The following is a 19,016-nucleotide window of genomic DNA, read 5'->3' as shown; positions in this document are numbered from 1 at the left end:
TCTTTTGAAATTAAATCTTTGAGAAAATTAAGCTTCGTTAGAAAACTTTGACTTGTAATATTATCATATTTTGACACAAACTCATTGAAACTAATAATGTTCAGGTCTTGGATGACAGATCCAATCAAGGGACATTCGTAAAAGAAATGATCTTTGCTTTCAGTATGATTGTTGCATAGAACACAATGAGATGGGATATCAATATGACTCTTAAGAAGTCTACTTTTCGTCGGGAGACCGTCAACACAGGCTTTCTAAAGAAAAAATTTCAATTTTGGAGGAATATTCAATTTCCAAATCCACTGAAATTCACATTTCTCAAGAGCATGATCGAACAAACCTTGCGCTAACCAAGTTGCTGTCTTGGTAGAGAAAGCTTCGTCTACGGACAGCCCCCAAATGAGGGTATCAAGAATATCATTATGTGGTAGTGGGATGCTAGTAATCTGATTCACTATATCGTTATTCACTAAACTGGATAATTTACAAACATCCCATTGTTTGTCTGAGGTTATGAAATATTTAACCAAAAGATTAGGGTCACGGTTACTAACATCATCAATCATAATGCTTGTAAGTGGGTGTGAAAAGACCCAATTATCAGACCAAAACTTAATGTTGCTACCATCACCTACTTGCCATCTTAGTCCTTTTCTAAAGAGATTTGGAAGACTCATAACCTTACGCCATTGCCAAGAGGATACTGAGTTTGGTTTATGGTCAAAAAGTGAACAGTTTTTCAAGTATTTTTTAGTTATCACTTTGACCCATATATTTTCCTTGTCCATAAGAATTTTCCATAAGAGTTTCATTTGGAGAGCTTTGTTAGCTGCCTCAGATGTTTTAATTCCTAGTCCACCCGAAGATTTCGGTAAACAGACTTTTTGCCAACCAATCAAATTAGGGGATCGTTGAGAGGGATTCTTGTTCCAGAGAAAATCTCTATTAATCTTGTCCAATCTTTTATGGATTGATGAGGGAAGCAAAAAGCTTTGCATTTGAAAAGTTCCTTTCGAGGCTAAATTTGCATTAATTAGAACTAGTCTACCTGCTTGTGATAAAGAATTCGCTTTCCATTTTGATAGTTGATTATGAGAAGAAAGAATAATACTGTCAAAAGTATTTTTAGTAACTCTACTATCAATGATGGGACAACCTAAGTACTTACCTAGGTGAGTTTCCTCGTTCATATGAAGAATACCTCTAAAGGATTCTCGAAGAGGCCGGTCAATATTTCTAGTGCATTGAAAGGTGGATTTGTCAAAATTGATAAATTGTCCTGATATCGTGCAAACGTTATTTAAAATAGACTTAATGGTTCTACAGCTCTGATTAGATGCTTTAGCGAAAATGATAGTATCATCCGCAAAAGTGAGAAAAGGGATTTTCTCCACCCCAGATCCAATTCTAATCCCAGTATCACTAGAACTAAGATCACTATTTTTTTGTAGGGATCTTGCTAGAATCTCGGCGCACATAATGAATATATATGGCGAGAGTGGGTCTCCCTGTCTAATGCCTCTAGTGGGTGTAAAAACATCACCTGGTGTTCCATTTACTAACACAGAGAACGAGACAGTTTTTATACATTTCATGATCCATGAAATCCAAATATCATTGAAACCCATTTGTCTAAAAGTTTCCTCAATAAAGTTCCATTCTAGTCGGTCATATGCTTTCTCCATATCAAGTTTAATAGCAATCCAGCCACCTTTACCTTTTTTACGCTTAAAAGAGTTGAAAATTTCGTGGGCAAGAAGGATATTATCTTGAATAAAACGATTAGGTGTAAAAGCACCTTGAAAAGGGTGGATAATCTTATGCAAGACACTACGAAGACGAGTGGCTAAGATTTTCGAACTAATTTTATAGATTGTTGAGCAAAGACTAATAGGGCGAAAATGGTTTGTTGTTTGAGGATTATCAATTTTAGGAATTAATGCTATGAAAGTATGATTTATTTCTTTTAATAATTTACCCGAATGGAAAAAAGCTAGAACTGCTTTAGTTACCGAATTTCCTACAATATCCCAATATTTTTGAAAGAACTCTATAGGGAAACCATCCGGACCAGGACATTTATTTGCGGCTAAATTAAAAACTGTTTGTTTAACCTCTTCCATACTAACATTACTTGTAAGAAAATCGTTATCTTCGTCAGTAATTAATCCACTAATCGACTTAAAATCCTCATTTTTGTCGAAAAGACAAAGATTATTTCTTGTGAATCTAAATTTAAATTCCTCAGATATTTCTTGTTTAATGAGTTCTCGGTCAGTAATACAAGCACCGTTCCTATTTATGAACTGCTTAATTCCATTCCTACTACGTCTAATAGTGGCATGGTTTTGAAAATACTTGGTATTATTATCTCCGAACTTAGCTTTATCTATACGAGTTTTCTGTTGCCAATAAATGCGTTTATAGTCAAGTAGGGGCATCTCATTTTTTCAGCCATTTCAACTGCGCAACTTCTAAAACTGTAGCATGGGATGAACCAAGTTGGTTTTGAATATTCTCTAACTTTTTTTCAGCAATTGAAAGTTGTCTAAAAATATTTCCAAAGGTAGATTGGTTCCATTTCTTAGCCTTTTGCTTTAGTAACTTGCATTTTTGAGAAAGACAAAACATATAAGATCCACGAAATTGGTACTGCCAACTACTTTTAACCATCTTAGTGAAGTCATTTCGAAGGGTCCACATGAGTTCAAACCGAAACGGAGGCGCTTTTTTATGAGCTTGCTCATGAAATTTCACAGATATAGGACAATGGTCGGAGCTAGTGAAAGCATGGTGCATAAATTGTAAGTTTGGATAACTATTAATCCAATTTGGAGACGCTACGGCTTTATCAAGAATTTCAAAAACATTATCAGAGCTAGTTTTCTTTTTTCTCCAAGTGAAAAAATTACCAGAAAAGGGGAGGTCTACACAATTTGTATTGTTTAGGAACTTATTTAGTCTCACACAACGTGCATTGGTAACTTTAGCACCGCCTTCTTTTTCACTAGGACTTTTAATCTCGTTGAGATCTCCTAGTAACAAGAAAGGCAACTCAAGATTTAGGACAAAATTTTCCAACTCACTCCAAAAATCCGCCTTTTCAGATGGTTGAGCTGGAGCATAAACGAAGATAAGGCAAAAAACCAAGTTATTTTGTAAGTCACAAATTTCACACGCAATGAATCTAATTGACCTAAAAAGGACCTTTAACGAAAAAGTCATGGAAATAGACTCTTTCCAAAATAACCAAATACCACCCGATAGCCCAATACTCGGAACAAAATCGCAGTTATTAAAGCCAAAACTAGCAGTCGTAAAAGGTTCGGGCTTTGAAGTTGATTTCGTATCACAAATAGCTAAAATTTTAATACCATTGGACGAGCTAAAAAAATTAAGTTCCTCGGCAAAGTTTTTTCTTTTTGTACCCCTAACATTCCAAAAAGCAATATTCATTTAAATTGAAGAAAGACCGTAGACAAAGTAACTCAAAGAGTGTACAATTAAGCACACACTTTCTGCAAGTTTGTAGGCGGTCGATATAAAAAGACCAAGCGTAGCTAATAAAAAAACAGAAGAGAGGCATATGAAATTTTTAATCAAACCAATATGACCATAGCGTTTAGCAAAAACTTGGGTAAATTCCAAGCATTTCCAACAATGCAGGTAAGAGATTTTATGAGCATAACCACAGCCGTGATAGTATAACTCGAAAAGTTCAAAACAAAGAGAGAAGGCGTCATAAATCGAAGAAACGGAGCAAACCTCCCATAAATTAGCATTTGACATTATATGAAAAACAGGGGGGCAAGAAGATCCTTTACCAGGATTCTTCTTCAAAAAAGATTGCTCTAAGAAAGATCTACTACATATAAAAACTCCTTCCTTTAAGAAAGTCCAAGAACATCCCCAAATCAGGAAACAAAAAATCCAAGAAGAGCAGGGGGCAAAATAACCAAAACCTTTAGAAAAGGTTGTTCCAAAGAAAGCAATAAAAACGAACAACTGCAAAAAAAATTTGGACTATCATAACTGAATTTTGATAAAGGACAGGAGAAAGAAAACTGGAGGCCTCAAGCCCTTGGACGCTTTGATGCAGTTGAAACAGAATCAACTTCATCCCCATCATCCACTTTTCTTTTCGACGACTCTGAATCTTTGGACAACGATTTGCAATTACCATTGTTCACTTCCAAAAAACCAATTCTCTTTATAAAAGAGTTGGCTGAGTTCATGGAATTGAAGGAATTCTCAGCCAAGTCATCATCATCCATGAGCAAGTCATCATCGTCATAAAAAAACTCTGTCAAAATACCTTTTGATGCAACATCATCAGTGTCCAACCCCTCTCCAAGTAAAGAGAAAGGGCTCCAATATGGATGGTTGAGATTGAAGACAACAAACACACTTAACACTAATGAGTTTTCTATACACTAATTAATCCCACTTTCTCTCTCTAGCTTTAATTATACATTCACTAATTCATTATTATACACTTAACAAAAAAAAGTCTTCTTATACTTCAAAGTTTATACAAATTTTACGAGTGTAATTCTAACAAAAAAAAAAGTGTAATTTTAACAAAAGATAGCGGTTTTGACGGATATTATTTTGAAATTTCAAATTTTGAAGCAAGTTTACGACAAATTTTGCGTTTTACGACAAATTTGAAATTTTGAAGCAATTTTACGTCAAATTTTGAGAAATATTTTTTTTTTTCAAATTTTAACACAACTCATTGTAAATTGAGCGATTTATAACTTATAAGTGTAACTTTAGTCTTTTAGAAGTGTAACTTTAGTCAACTAAAGTGTAATTTTAGTCCATTAAAGTGTAATTTTAGTCCATTAAATCTTAATTTTTGTCCAGAAGTGTAACTTTAGTCCATTAAATTGTAATTTTAGTCCAGAAGTGTAACTTTAGTCAACTAAAATGTAATTTTAGTCCATTAAATTGTAGTTTTAGTCCATTGAGAGTATATCTCTAGTCCATATTCAACGTGTAACTTTAATCCATTGAGAGTGTAACTTTAGTCCTTTGATAGTGTAACTTTAGTCCATTGAGAGTATAAAATTTAGTCTTTGAGAGGGTAACCTTAATAGAGATAAGTGTAACTTTAATAGAAAAAAGTGTAATTTTAATAGATAAAAGTGTAATTTTAATGGAGAAAAGTGCAACTTTAATAATAGAGAAAAATGTAATTTTAACAGAAAAAAGTGTAATTTTAAAAGATAAAAGTGTAATTTTAATGGAGAGAAGTGTTTGTATCCGGCGATGATACACCAAAACCACCACCAACATCGACCCATCAACAACACCAATAGCACCACCACTGCCCTTGTCGTAAAACACAGTACACAAGTTTAATGGAATAATGAACATGTAAACCCTAATTACTAGAAGAACGTAGCCTTACAAGTTACAATGTTTAATGTAGTACAATTTATAAAGAACAAAACAATAATTTGACATCTCTGGTAATTTGTTTTTTCCATTTAATCATATTGTACTACAATTTTAGTAACGAGTCAATTTAATTATTAATAATGGACTAATGGATTAAAATACCCGTTTTATACTCGAATTATCATGAGTCAGTTTAATTATTAATAATGGACTAATGGATTAAAATACCCGTTTTATACTCGAATTATCATTCATAATTAAAGAATTTGAAAGAGGTTGAATGAGATTAAGGGTTTTACAATAGAGAGAAGGTAGGGAGAATTATGTTTGAAGTTTTTAGTTAAAGGGTAGACAAATGGAAACTTTGGTGCAAAAAGTACTATAATGAATAAAATATGTACTGCGAAAATAAAGTGCGATTATTTATTAGTCTCATGTAAACTGTATGTTTATAACCGAAACATATCGAGTACATAGTAAATATTTAATGCTCCCTCTGTCCCGGTCATTTGTTGTCCTTTTCCATTTTGGGGTGTCTCAATCAATTGTTGTCCTCTCTATTTTAGGATTGCATTTGATGAACAATTTGATCATTCACACTCAATTTGGTTCACTTGTCATCTTATAATTGACTCTTCCCGTTCCTTGATCTTTGTGCCAAAACCAAAGAACAACAATTGACCGGAACAGAGGGAGTATCAATTAAGCGTAAAAATAATCTTGCTAGTTGCATATACAGCGTAAAAATAATCTTGTTATTCATTTAACTCCGTAGTTTCGTGTTTCCAAGGGGGAAATTGGATCTCCCAATAGCTTTTTGCAAAAAGTATTGTCCATGCACCAAAGAGAGGGAATTAGGAAGGCTTGATCTGTAAATTTTGTGGGTTCTCCGGCCTTCAGAATTGTTCGAAAGCTGGCTTTGGTAAGGCAGAGGGTTAAATCTTGGACTCTTGATAAGAGAAGTGAGTGGAATCATAAGTGGGAAGAGTTTGATCTTCGATTGGAAAAGGGCATGGATTTAGCTATAAAGGAGGGGAAGGATGAGGAATATACCAAGGTTAATGAAGAGGTACGGGCTTTCGCTAGAGCGGCTGCTAGTTTCTGGAAACAGAGAGCAAAATTACGGTGGGTTGTTGACGGAGATGCTTGCACCAAATATTTTTTCAACTGGGTTAAAGGGAGAGCGGGTAGAAACTTTATTTATGGGATTCGGAATGCTGAGGGTGCTTGGGTGTATGACCCAGGGAGGTGGACCTGGCTTTTTTGAGATACTTTAAGGATCTTTACAAAGCTCATCCACAGAATAACGTAGATGATAGCTTGAATTTCTTAGATGCTGAGGATGAGATCTTTACGGGAATCACAAAACGGGTTACAAATGATGATGCGGATTGGTTACGGAAACCTTTTTCCGCTAAAGAGGTCAGGAAGGCTGTTTTCCAAATGGGGGCGCTCAAGTCACCTGGCCCTGATGGCATCTCGGCGCTTTTCTTTCAGAAATGTTGGGGGATGATTAAATCTGATTTCACTAAGGCCGTTCTTTCGGTGCTTAACTCCGGGAGAGTGTTGAGTGAGGCTAATCGCACTTTCATTACCCTTATTCCTAAGGGGGACAATCCGGAACAGGTCCAGGACTATCGCCCTATTAGTCTTTGTAACGTCTTTATGAGGATTGTCACTAAGTGCATTGCAAACCGGATAGCTAGGGTGATGAGGTATCTTGTTGGGGAGTTCCAGAATGCTTTCCTCCCGGGTAGGTTGATCAGTGATAATATCCTTGTTGCTCACGAAGCCATTCATGTCATTAATAGGCACAAATATGGACAGTCTGGCAGATTCACGTTTAAAGCTGATATGAGTAAGGCCTATGATAGAGTGCGATGATAATTTTTGGATCTAAGCCTGAGGAGGTTTGGTTTCCCTGAAAATCTGGTTCAGCTAATCATGAATTGTGTTTCCACGGTGTCCTATGAGGTTCTCCTTAATGGTTCCCCTCTGGAAGCTTTTAAGCCAACTTGTGGACTTCGGCAGGGAGATCCTTTATCTCCTTATCTTTTTATTCTTTGTATGGAGGTGTTGTCCGGGAAAGTTCTTCAGGCACAGAATGTGGGGGCTCTTCGCGGCATCAGGTTATGCCCTAATGTACCTCCTTTGACAAATTCATTCTTTGCGGATGATGCTGTCTTCTTTCTACAAGACTCCAACAAGTCATTTTTCAGCCTAAAGGGTATCTTAGATGCTTATTGCAGAGCTTCGGGGCAGCGCATTAATGATGATAAGTCAGGAGTCTTGTTTAGTCCAAATACAAAGTTGAGCCAGGTCAGGGAATGTTTACAGGTGCTTAATATTCGACATAATACGGGAATTGGGAAATACCTGGGTTTACTCACTGAATTTCAGGGTTCGAAGCGAGAGATCTTTGTAGGGCTTATTGAGATGGTTTCGAAGAGAGTGTCCTCTTGGAATGGGATTTTTCTATCACCAGCGGGTAGGCTAACCTTGATTTCGTCCGTCCTATCAATTATTTCTAATTACTTTCTATCGGTTTTCAAATTACCGGTAAGTGTGACTAGCAAGATTAATTCAATGCTGGCACATTTTTAGTGGGCTGGGTGCAAATCTGGAAGGAGTACTCATTGGTGCAGTAGAAGATTTCTTAGTTTACCTAAGAGTGCTGGTGGACTTGGGATGCGGAATATTGAGTGCTTGAATCAAGCTTTGCTGGCCAAGCAAGCGTGGCGAATTATTTCGGATCAGGAGTCATTGTTTTGTAAGGTCTTTAAAGCCAAATTGTTTGGCCGTGAGGGGTGGTCTGCGGGAGTAGCTCCTACACGGCAAAATAATGTCTCCTGGGGTGTACGAAGCATTCGTTATGGGATGGAGCTCATTTGGCATAATATTGCTTGGAAGCCTGGGACTAATTCTAGTCTTTCGGTGTGGAATTCTTGTTGGGTGAATGGTGAAAGGCCCGAGCCAAGTGAAAACGCCATGCTACCAAACAACGTTTTTCTAAAAGATCTGCAAGTGAAGGATCTACGGTTGTTGGATGGGAACTGGGATAAGGGGTTCCTTCGCTTTTTGTTCACGCCGGAGTCGGTGGATAAGATTTTGGCCATTCCTCTTTGTTTTTCGCAGGTGCGGGACAAGGTGTATTGGAAACACACTAGTAATGGGCTCTATTCAGTAAAGAGTGGTTATGGTGTTGCTTTTGCGGACTATATGATGATCCATGGTACCACTAAGGATCGTGATCGAATTAATGAGGCAGGGGTGTTTAACGGGACCGAGTTCTTGGAAGGTTTTCTTGTGGCGACTTTTGACTAATTCACTGCCGATGGGGGCTGAATTTGCACGGAGAAAAATTGTGGTGGATTCCACTTGTAAGCTGTGTTTGGACACTGGGGGTCTGACTGAGACAAGTGCTCATCTGTTTCGTGATTGTCAAATTGCTCGTCGGGTCTGGGCTTGCTCTGACCTCGGAATTCGGACACTAGGCGGTGTTCACATCAGTATTGGGGAATGGGTCATTAACTGGATAACCTACTTAAGAAAAATGGAGGATGCGGAGGTCAAGGTCATTAAATTCTTGGCCACCTTATGGTGCCTGTGGCTGGTGCAGAATCGGATTCTGTTTCAGGGGGAACACTTTCATCCTCAAATGTTCTTTGGCTAATGGTCATGCTCGGTGGAGACGGCATTGAGGGCATTTGAGTCTGGTAAGAAGGAAAGGGGGGGCGTGGAGGTGAAAACATGCGCAAATGACTTACGTCATTTACGAGAAGGGCGGCCTTTCTTTGTGGTAGGAGGATGAGGAGGGTGTCAGGTTATCCGGGTTATGGTGGATGCAGGGTGGAAATCTGTGGGACATGCGGCTATTGGGTGGGTGCCCTATGGGGATGGTGGTAGTTCATTGTTATCCAGAAGTGTTAGGATCTGTGCGGAATATGGATTACAAGCCGAAGCTTTGGGACTACGGGATGTGTTGAGGTGGGATTTTTCACAAGGGATTCTTCATTTGGAGGTCAACTCGGATTGTCTTCAACTTCTGGTTCAACTTGCCGGGCTGGAGAAGGAGCACCATCTCATTGATGGTGTCATTCAAGACATGCGTCTTTTATTTCCTTTTTTTTCATTGTTTATCGTTTAAGTTTGTGTCACGTATGTCTAATAGGGTTGCTCATGCCCTTGCAAAAGGAGCTATGAGCAACTAAGAACATTGTCGGTCTTGCTTTTCTTTACAGCTGCAAAAAAAAAAAAAAAAAAAAAAAGGAATCTATACTTTGGCTAAAAAAAAGAAAGTAATAAAATCAGTAATTTTATCCCTTACTAATTTGATTATAACGGACTAAATAATACGGGGTACTTAATTAATGAAGAACATTTGATTAATTTGGGACTAAAAGAGAAAAGGGACAAAAATAAATTATATGGAAGGAGTATTAATTAACGTCTTTAATTTTTTTCCCAATGCATTTGGTTACAACGGGAAGCAATCAAGTATGAAAAAAAGTTGGTCGTGATGAACCTTCCTGTACCTTCAATAGAAATCCCCTATTTACTAAATGAATAGGTCAACTAACAAATTTTTCCTTCAAAAAGCATCTTTTTAAATAAAGAAACTATTACTCATAATTTAATTGTATTCATTAAATAAGAAAATTAATAATTATGATGTATTTCGTTATATAATTCTTTTCATTAAAATTAATTTTTTTCATCAAATTATATAATTTTCACTAAACACTAAACTATAATTTTTTAATAAAAGTATCAATAATATAAAACTATAAACTATTAAATCTTTTATTGATGCTATTATTTGAGAATGACTTGACTCATACTATTCACATTATTTATAAAAAAAATTATCGTTTTGATTACTTTCATAACAAAAAAAAATTTAAAGAGTTTATAAATTGAAATCATTAGTTTAGTAGTATGAAAAAATACTTTTTAAAAAATACATTTCAGTACATTACTTAATTTTGTTGGATTAATTTTCATTTTTTTTAATTGAAACAAAATACAATAACGAGAAAAATAAACAATTTTGTTGAATAATTTTAAAGTTCAATTTTCGTTTTTTCATATCAAAATATAATGACATGAAATATGAAAAATTAATGAGGTGTTAATTTAGCATGATTAAAGTAATATAAAAATAAAACTCTATAAATATCGCGCATCTATTGCGCGGGATCTAAACTAGTTATATATAAGCTTCGACAATATTAAGCGTGAGCCAACAGACTCGGAGGTCAAATTAACAAGGATATATGTATGATCAATCCTTCCATTCTATTTTTATTGTATTACTTTTTATTTTGGAAAATTTTAAAAAATATGGGTAAAATTACTACTATATCCCTTTAATTAAGAAAATGGGACAATGTCATTTTAATATAGGAGCGGTTGTTAAAAGATTAGGAATTAGACTATAATAGTCGTAGTTCACCTATTTTATCATAGCAAATATAGAAATAAAATAATTAATTTGGAATAAATTTTGGAGAAAATATGACACTAACATTGAAACGATGGGAGCATTACTTAGATAAATGCTCAAGCAAATGTCATTGACTCATTGTTGATTATAGTTATTAGCATGTACTTAGCCCCTGTTTATTTGGAGTTCAGCTCAGCTTTATTTGGTACAGTTGATTTTTTCACAAATTAAGGCCTTGTTCTTTACGGCTTAATTTCAGCTCATTTTAGTTCAATTTAATGTAACAATCCATTTGCAGGGTATGAGACATGAGTCCCACATCGGTCATGTGGGAGGCCTATGTGGGATTTATATAGACTTGGGCTCAACCACCTGGGGTGGGTTCTCCCAAGGTCTATATCAATTGGTATCAGAGCCAGGTTCCACTCCTTCTGCATCCTCGGCCCTATGGTGAGGTCGGTATTGCAGTGTTCGGCCGGGGCTAGATGGTTCTAGCACACAGCCCGCTGCTGGTGACGTCGTTATAGCAGTGTTTGCCCGGGGTTAAAAGGTTCTACCACACAGCCAGCAGGCGAGGGCGCCTGGTTACGGAAGCGTGGTGGAATGTAACGATCCATTTGCATGGTATGGGACATGAGTCCCACATCGGTCGTGTGGGAGGCCTATGTGGGATTTATATAGACTTGGGCTCTACCACCCTTTGAGCTAGCTTTTGGGGTGAGTTCTCCCAAGGTCTATATCATTTAACTCTAATCAGTTTAGTTTAGTTCAGTTCAGCTGAAAAGAATAGGGCCTAACTCTTACTTTAGATCAATTCGGTTCAGTTTAGCTCAATAAAATTCAGTTCAGTTCAGTTCAACTGCATCAAGTTCAATTCGACTCTTTTCAGTTCAAAAAACACGGCCTTAATGGCTTATTGCTTTACCTCCAGCCTTTGGCTACTTATCTTTCTATACACGTTGTGTATATTTCCAGAAATTTAATTGTGTATAGGACCATTTTATTATTTTAGGGCAGAAAGATGGTTTAACAAAACACTTTGGGTACACCCGGGGAATTGGCTATTTTGATGCAGCTAACCCCATTAATTATATATTTCTTGAATTATGTTGTTAACTATAAAAGTTTGATTTCTAGTCGTCAATTAATAATTAGAGCAATTGATGCAGCTAACCCCATTAATTATATATTTCTTGAATTATGTTGTTAACTATAAAAGTTTGATTTCTAGTCGTCAATTAATAATTAGAGCAATAAGTAGAAAGATACGGAGTACATCTACACTGTACAAAACTACAGTATTAATTTAATATAGAGCATAATAAGTTTGAAGAAATTTATAAAACTTTAGATCGCCATTAATGGAATTGTGACATGGTTGGCTTGAAGGAAATTTTCTTGTTGCTTGTCTGATCGATCTCGTATACAATGGCAATCAATCAACATCTAGGTGCTCAGTATCGACTTAAAACTATGTAATAGGCATTAGGCAACTGTATCGACTTAAAACTAAAATAAATTAATGTATGGGATGGCTTTATTCGAGAAATGAAAAAATACAAGTTAAAATAAAAGCAGTTTCAAGAGTAATAAAATAAGAACGTATTATACGTATATGCTAAATCCCGCACGCCTATTTACTAAATCCCACACACTTTGGCTCATTATTCCAATTCTACCCTTCATCTAACAAAAATTGAAAAAGTTCTCTCCTTCCCCCAATCTCTCTCAAAACCTAAATAATTTGACAATTATAGATCTGAATTTCACACATATCACAAGTAATTTAGCCCATTTATCAACAATTTTATCCATACACATTATTTTTAGATCAATTGATTGATTAATTTTTTTTTTTTAAAAAAGGTTTTTCAATTAGGGTTTTTATTTTTCGTTGTTGAGATTGGTTGTTGGTGGTCGTCAGTTTCAGCAGGGTGGTCGACAAGGAAGTGGTGAGGGAGAGGACATGTGGTGGTTGGCGTCGGGAGTCAGGCCGGTGGCTACCAGATCTGACCGTTGGTGTAGGGCGGCCGTCGATTGGGTGAGGGGGAGGATAGGCGATGGTTGGCGTCGGAAGGGGCGCGGGAATGTGTTGTTAGCGGTGGGAGGCGGCGGGGGAGTGGTGGTCGGAGGGAAGGGTAACGATAGTCAGGGAAGAAGATGATGGGGAATTGCTACATTTTTTTTTCTTTTTTTTTGTCTCATTAAGGGTGAGAAATGAGAGGGGTAAATTTGGGATAAGTAGAAAAAATGTGCGGGATTAAGTAAAATTGTGTGCGGGATTTAGCATGTCCCGTATTATATATAGGGTATGGGTTATAAAGTTACAAATAAAATTAGGTACAATTTGCGATAAAACTGTCAAGCTTGTAATGAAAGTTTGTTCCAAATGGAAAAAGTTATACATAGATAGATCAATAATAAAAAGAGCAAAGTTACATAAAAAGTATAGAGAAAATTATCTTTCAATAACTACAACAACAACAACATTAGAGCCTTAATCCCAAAATGATTTGGGGTCGGCTGATATGAATCATCCTTTCGATCCGTCCATAGGTGAACGCACGCTTCAAAATGCGAATAAAAAAAGGAAAATGAAAAACAAAAAGGAAGAACGAAAATGTAATGGAAAGTCAAGGTAAACTTAGAGGTTTTAAAATCGAATTCCGGATTTCTTTTATAAAAACTTAAAATTTAAATCGAGAGAAAAGATTAAAACGATTTTTAAAAACCGAAATAGAATTAAGGATCCGGAATGAACCAAGTAAAATCTATAAGAGAGTGGTTGGTAAAAAAGTGTAATAAAGGAGAAAAGAATAAATAATTTAATTTCTTTAAATTAAATAAAGAGAAAATTGTTGATTACAGCCTTTTATAAACCACTTTTTAAAAATTACAGCCTTATATAATTTTTTTTGCAAATTACACCCAAAATTTTAGTTCTGATAGTAAATTACAGCCAAAACTTTAACACCGGTGGACAATTGACTCCAATTTGAATTTTTGTCACTTAAGTTCATCTTTTATGACCAAAATGCCCTTACCTTCATCTTTTATACACTCTTTTGTTCATCATAAACCCAGTTAGCAATCTTCATCTTTTTATACATCAATTTCTTCAACATTCTCACATAAGCAATCTCCCAATTCGCCCTTTTCTTCAACATTTACCATAATCATTTTAATTTAATTCTATTATTTTCATTACAAGTTATAATTAGTGTTCTTAATTATCTCTCTTTTATAGTATCAATTTTCCCCAATTGAAAATAATTAGGGTTCTTCAATTTTAGCAATATCTCTTTAATTTTCCCCAAGTTGTAGTTTTTGAGGGAGAAGGAGATATTATTGTGTTAACCCAGCTTCAAAAATCATTCATCGCTTTAGAAGGATCAAGAAACTGAGAATAACAAATTAACCACAAAAGCTAATTAAATAACAATCAATAAACCGAATGTAAATCAAGCACTTTCGCAAGTTAATCAAAATCGAAGGCGAGAAGATTATTAATAACCTAATAATCTAAATATAAACACCCTTTTAGAAAGTAATTATATGTTGAAGAAGATGAGATGAGAGAGGTAATAAGTTGAGGAGAGGAAGTAAAATGAAAAATGAAAAATGAAAAATGAAAAATGAAATGAATTGGGTAAGTAATTAAGCTCTTAAATAAGAAAGGGTATATCGGTCAGATTTTGACAAGATTCACCGGAATCCTCAAGCTGGCGCAATTTTAGAAGAAAAGTAATATTTTGGATGTAATTTACAAAACAAATTATATAAGGCTGTAATTTTCAAAAAGTGGTTTATAAAAGGCTGTAATCAACAATTTTCTCTTAAATAAAAAAACACTAAATATGTCAAAAAAAAACATCAAATACTAAAAATCCACATGTATCCTTTCCCTCCATTGTGCCCTCCCCGTCACCATACTCTCCTCAAGCCCAGAAATCTCATATCGTGCTCTATCACTCTCAACCATGTCTGTCTCGGTCTTCCTCTACCTCTAGGGACCTTTTCTGTTTTCCAAGTCTCGAGCCTCCTAACTGGTGCACCATAGGTCTCCTTCTCACATGGCCAAACCATCTTAGTCGGTTTCTCATCATCTTGTCCTCTATTGGCGCCACTTTTACCTTTTCCTTAATCACCTCATTCCTTAACCGATCTTTCCTTGTATGTCCGCACATCCACCTCAACATGCGCATCTCCGCCACACTCATCTTTTGAATGTGACAATGTTTCACGGCCCAACACTCGGTACCGTAAAGTAAGTCAGGTCTAATTGTCGTGCGATAAAATTTTCCTTTTAATCTTTGGGGCTCTTTATCGCATAGAAACCCTGAAGCACTCTTCCATTTCAACCACCCCGCTTTAATTCTATGAGCCACATCTCCGTCTAACTCCCCATATTTTTGAATAATAGATCCTAGATATCTGAAGAAATCAGACCCCTCAACAACATTCCCATCGAAAATAATACACCCCGCCTCTGTTGATCTCAACCCCGCCACCTTAGTGAACTGACACCTCAAATACTCAGTCTTACTCCTGCTCAGCCTAAACCCACGAGTCTTTAAAGTCTGCCTCCACAATTCCAACTTTCTCTTCACTCCCTCTTTTGTCTCATTAATCAACACAATATCATCAGCAAACATCATACACCAAGGGATGTCGTCCTGAATATCCCTTGTCAACTCATCCATAACTATAGCAAAGAGAAAAGGACTAAGTGCGGAACCTTGATGCACCCCGATGGTAATGGGAAATTCTTCCGTTCTCCCAACATTAGTGCGAACACTTGCACTAGCCCCCTCATACATGTCCTTTATGAGGTCAATATATTTTCGCGACACACCCTTTCTCGCCAAAGCCCACCAAAGTACTTCTCTTGGTACCCTATCATATGCCTTTTCCAAGTCAATAAAGACCATATGCAAGTCCTTCTTCTTGTCCCGATGGTATTCCATCAACTGTCTCATGATAAAAATCGCATCCATAGTCGATCTCCCGGGCATAAATCCAAATTGGTTATCCGAGATGTCTACACATCTCTTAAGCCTTTGCTCGATTACCCGTTCCCATAACTTCATCGTATGACTCATAAGTTTAATTCCCCGATAATTGGAACACTCTTGAACACCACCTTTGTTCTTGTACAAAGGGACAAGAGTGCTTCTCCTCCAAGCCGATGGCATCTTGTTGCTCCTCCAAATCTTGTTGAAGAGCATGGTTACCCATTCGATCCCTTTCTCCCCGAAGCACCTCCAAACTTCTATGGGTATCCCATCCGGTCCCTCTGCTTTCTTTGACCCCATCTTCCTTAACGCCTTTCTAACTTCACTCTTTTGTATTCTACGCACAAATTCCCGATTAACCATGCTTGGTGTTACCTCTACATCCCCAAAACCTTGTTCCTGATGTCCTAAGACCTAGATAGTGTTTTACACAATATTACCTCAACTGACGGTTAGGAGTCAACCTGTCACGCCAAATTCAGGGTCGAGACTCCAAAATCTCGATCTGTGACCGGACTCGAAATGACACGTTAATTTAGGGTTGAAATTCAATTCGAACATGTGGATTCGTAAGATCGAAGATCAATCAAAATTTTTGTTAAAATATTAATATTTATATACTCCGTCCGTATTACATAATATATTTAAAATAATCAAAAAATATTACACTTAATACTTTAAATTACAGAAATAATTTTTAAAAATAAATTTTTATTGAACTTTATAACCTTAATAATAATACGATTATTAAAATAACTAAATTTATATAATTGTTTCAATATAATTAATTTAAGCATTGAATTTGATTAAAATATTAATATTAATATTAAATATGTTTAATTTTTTTTAAAATATTTTTTCAATTTAAAAACTGGTAAAAAAAACAGGCATTGGAAACTATTTTTGCCCCGTATTCTAACCCTAAATCGATTCGAAACCCGGTCCGTTCCCAATCTGTTCGATTCGTTTGCCAGGCCTAATTAAAGCAATCACCTCTGTGATTTTTTTTTATATATATATTTTTAACTTTATTTACAAGTCAGTAAGGTCGTTGCGGGGAGAGCGACTTAACTCCTGGTCGCTCAGTCGCTAAGCGACTTAATCCGTGGTACAGATTCGTGCATATACCTATTCTACGTGTATCTATTTGGGGTAATTTCTTTCAAAGTTGCCCCATTTCTTTAATTTCTGTGTATTTGAAGCAAGCTTATTTTTGAAAAAACATTCAGTACAGTATAAATAGCAGAATAAAATGTACTCCGTAGTTGAGGACTTGAGTTCAAACATTACAGATACATATGACATATCCAACTATCCATCATCTAACGTCTCCGCTCTTCCAGTCTCCATCAATTCTAACACAATGCATCAACTCTCAGATGACCACCGCCGCCACCGACACCAAGACAGTAGCGAATCACTAAGTTTTCGCCACTTCAACCACCACAGCCCAACACCTTACCCTCGTTACTCTACCGACACATTCGTATTCCAAAACTTCCTTCACAATGACGACGAAAGCTTCATCAATTGTCCAAGCGCCACTACACTTACCCCCGAATCCACACCCTTATGGTTACCACCACCACCGACACTGCGTATCCCTGAATCACGTTGGTCTTACTCATCTCCACCGCGTACACCACCCATCTACCAACAACAACAACCTCCTATTCTTTTCTATTGCACTTTCTCCCAGTGCAACCTCGACAACGACATCCACTCTATTGTCGTCGCTGGAGGGCTCATATTCACCGCATCTAGCAGCCCTTTTATCCGCGCTTGGCGACATCTTAATATGGCCGAAATTGGCCTTGTTCGAGCCTGCTCCAGCAAGGTCCGGTCCATGTTGGCTCATGGAAATCTGCTCTTCACTTCTCATAAAGATCACAAAGTCCGAGTTTGGACCATTTCCAATAATAATAATAATAATAATAATAATAATAATAATAATAATAATAATAATAATAATAATAATGGTAGTAATAATTTAGCGACGCTTCCACGGAAAATAGCAACGCTTCCAACACCAAACCGGTTGAGATACCTACTATCAAATCGACACAGTTCGCAACAACACAAAGATACAATATCATGCATGGCGTACAATGTCATCGACGGATTACTCTACACAGGCTCACATGACAAAACCGTCAAAGCGTGGAAAATTACTGACAGAAAATGCGTCGACAGTTTCCTCGCTCACGCGGACACCATCAATGCCATGGAGATCAACGACAAGGGCTACTTATTCACATGTTCATCAGACGGAACCTTAAAAATGTGGAGCAAAGTATCGGGTGAAAACCTTCACACATTAACAATGACCCTTCACTTCAACCCATTTCCGATCAACACGCTTGCATTAACAAATTCGACATCAAATGAAGACGGGTTCTTATACGGGGGAGCTTCGGACGGAGGAATATACTACTGGGAGCAGCAAATAACAGGTGAGTATATACGTCGAGGGTGCATGAAGGGGCACCAGTTTGCTGTGGCTAGTGTCGCGGCTGTGGCGGATTTAGTGGTGAGTGGTGGAGTCGATACGACGGTGAGGATATGGAGGAGGAAAAAGAGGTGGTGTTATGAGTGTGTTGGGGTGTTAGAAGGGCATAATGGTCCTGTTAAATGTGTTAAGGTGTGTTTGGAGGAAGAGAGTTTTGTTAAAGGGTTTTTGGTGTTTAGTGGAGGTTTGGATAAATGTTTTAAGGTCTGGAGGGTTAGGGTTTTGGGTGATGCTTCTCATGATGCTGATCACTTGTCTGATTCTGCTAGTAATGTTAATGATGGGGAGGATGACTAGTCATTTTGACATATATAATGGTTTTGAAATATATCGATTCCTTATTAGAATCATGTTATACAAAGTTTGTATTAGAGATTATTTAACATAATGACACGCCTAAAACGTCGCTATTTAAAACGGCCAAATTAACAATTTATCTACCACAATACGTACTAATTAATACTAATTATAAACTAGTAAAATAGCAAGTAATGGGATCGAACCCAAGAGAAGGGGGGTTTTGCCTTGGTGAAATCAAGAGAGCAATTAGAACAATTGTGACAAATTAAACAACAAACAAGTATGAAAAAAGGGGGGGGGGGTGGGTTGGGGGGTTGGTTTGGTTTTCAAGAGTAACAAA

General features: G+C 36.7%; 2 protein-coding genes across 2 annotated transcripts; one reads left to right on the top strand and one right to left on the bottom strand.

Annotated features, from left to right (window-relative positions):
• Nucleotides 1-2,442: 2,442 nt before the first annotated feature.
• On the bottom strand, nt 2,443-3,456 carry LOC141617322 (uncharacterized). Its single transcript, XM_074434507.1, has one exon. The coding sequence runs from the start codon at nt 3,454-3,456 to the stop codon at nt 2,443-2,445; it is 1,014 nt and encodes a 337-aa protein (XP_074290608.1).
• Nucleotides 3,457-17,965: 14,509 nt separating this feature from the next.
• LOC141617321 (protein JINGUBANG-like) lies at nt 17,966-18,673 on the top strand. The gene has a single exon (XM_074434506.1). The coding sequence runs from the start codon at nt 17,966-17,968 to the stop codon at nt 18,671-18,673; it is 708 nt and encodes a 235-aa protein (XP_074290607.1).
• Nucleotides 18,674-19,016: the final 343 nt, after the last annotated feature.

This window comes from Silene latifolia, chromosome X, assembly GCF_048544455.1.
Source record: "Silene latifolia isolate original U9 population chromosome X, ASM4854445v1, whole genome shotgun sequence".
Classification (NCBI taxonomy): Eukaryota; Viridiplantae; Streptophyta; class Magnoliopsida; order Caryophyllales; family Caryophyllaceae; genus Silene; species Silene latifolia.
The sequence above is the reverse complement of the archived record's forward strand: the minus strand, read 5'-3'. Positions and strand labels throughout refer to the sequence as shown.

Excerpts from the sequence above, each read along its gene's own strand:
- LOC141617322 (XM_074434507.1), bottom strand. The coding sequence starts at position 3,456 with ATGAATATTGCTTTTTGGAATGTTAGGGGTACAAAAAGAAAAAACTTT.
- LOC141617321 (XM_074434506.1), top strand. The coding sequence starts at position 17,966 with ATGGCGTACAATGTCATCGACGGATTACTCTACACAGGCTCACATGAC.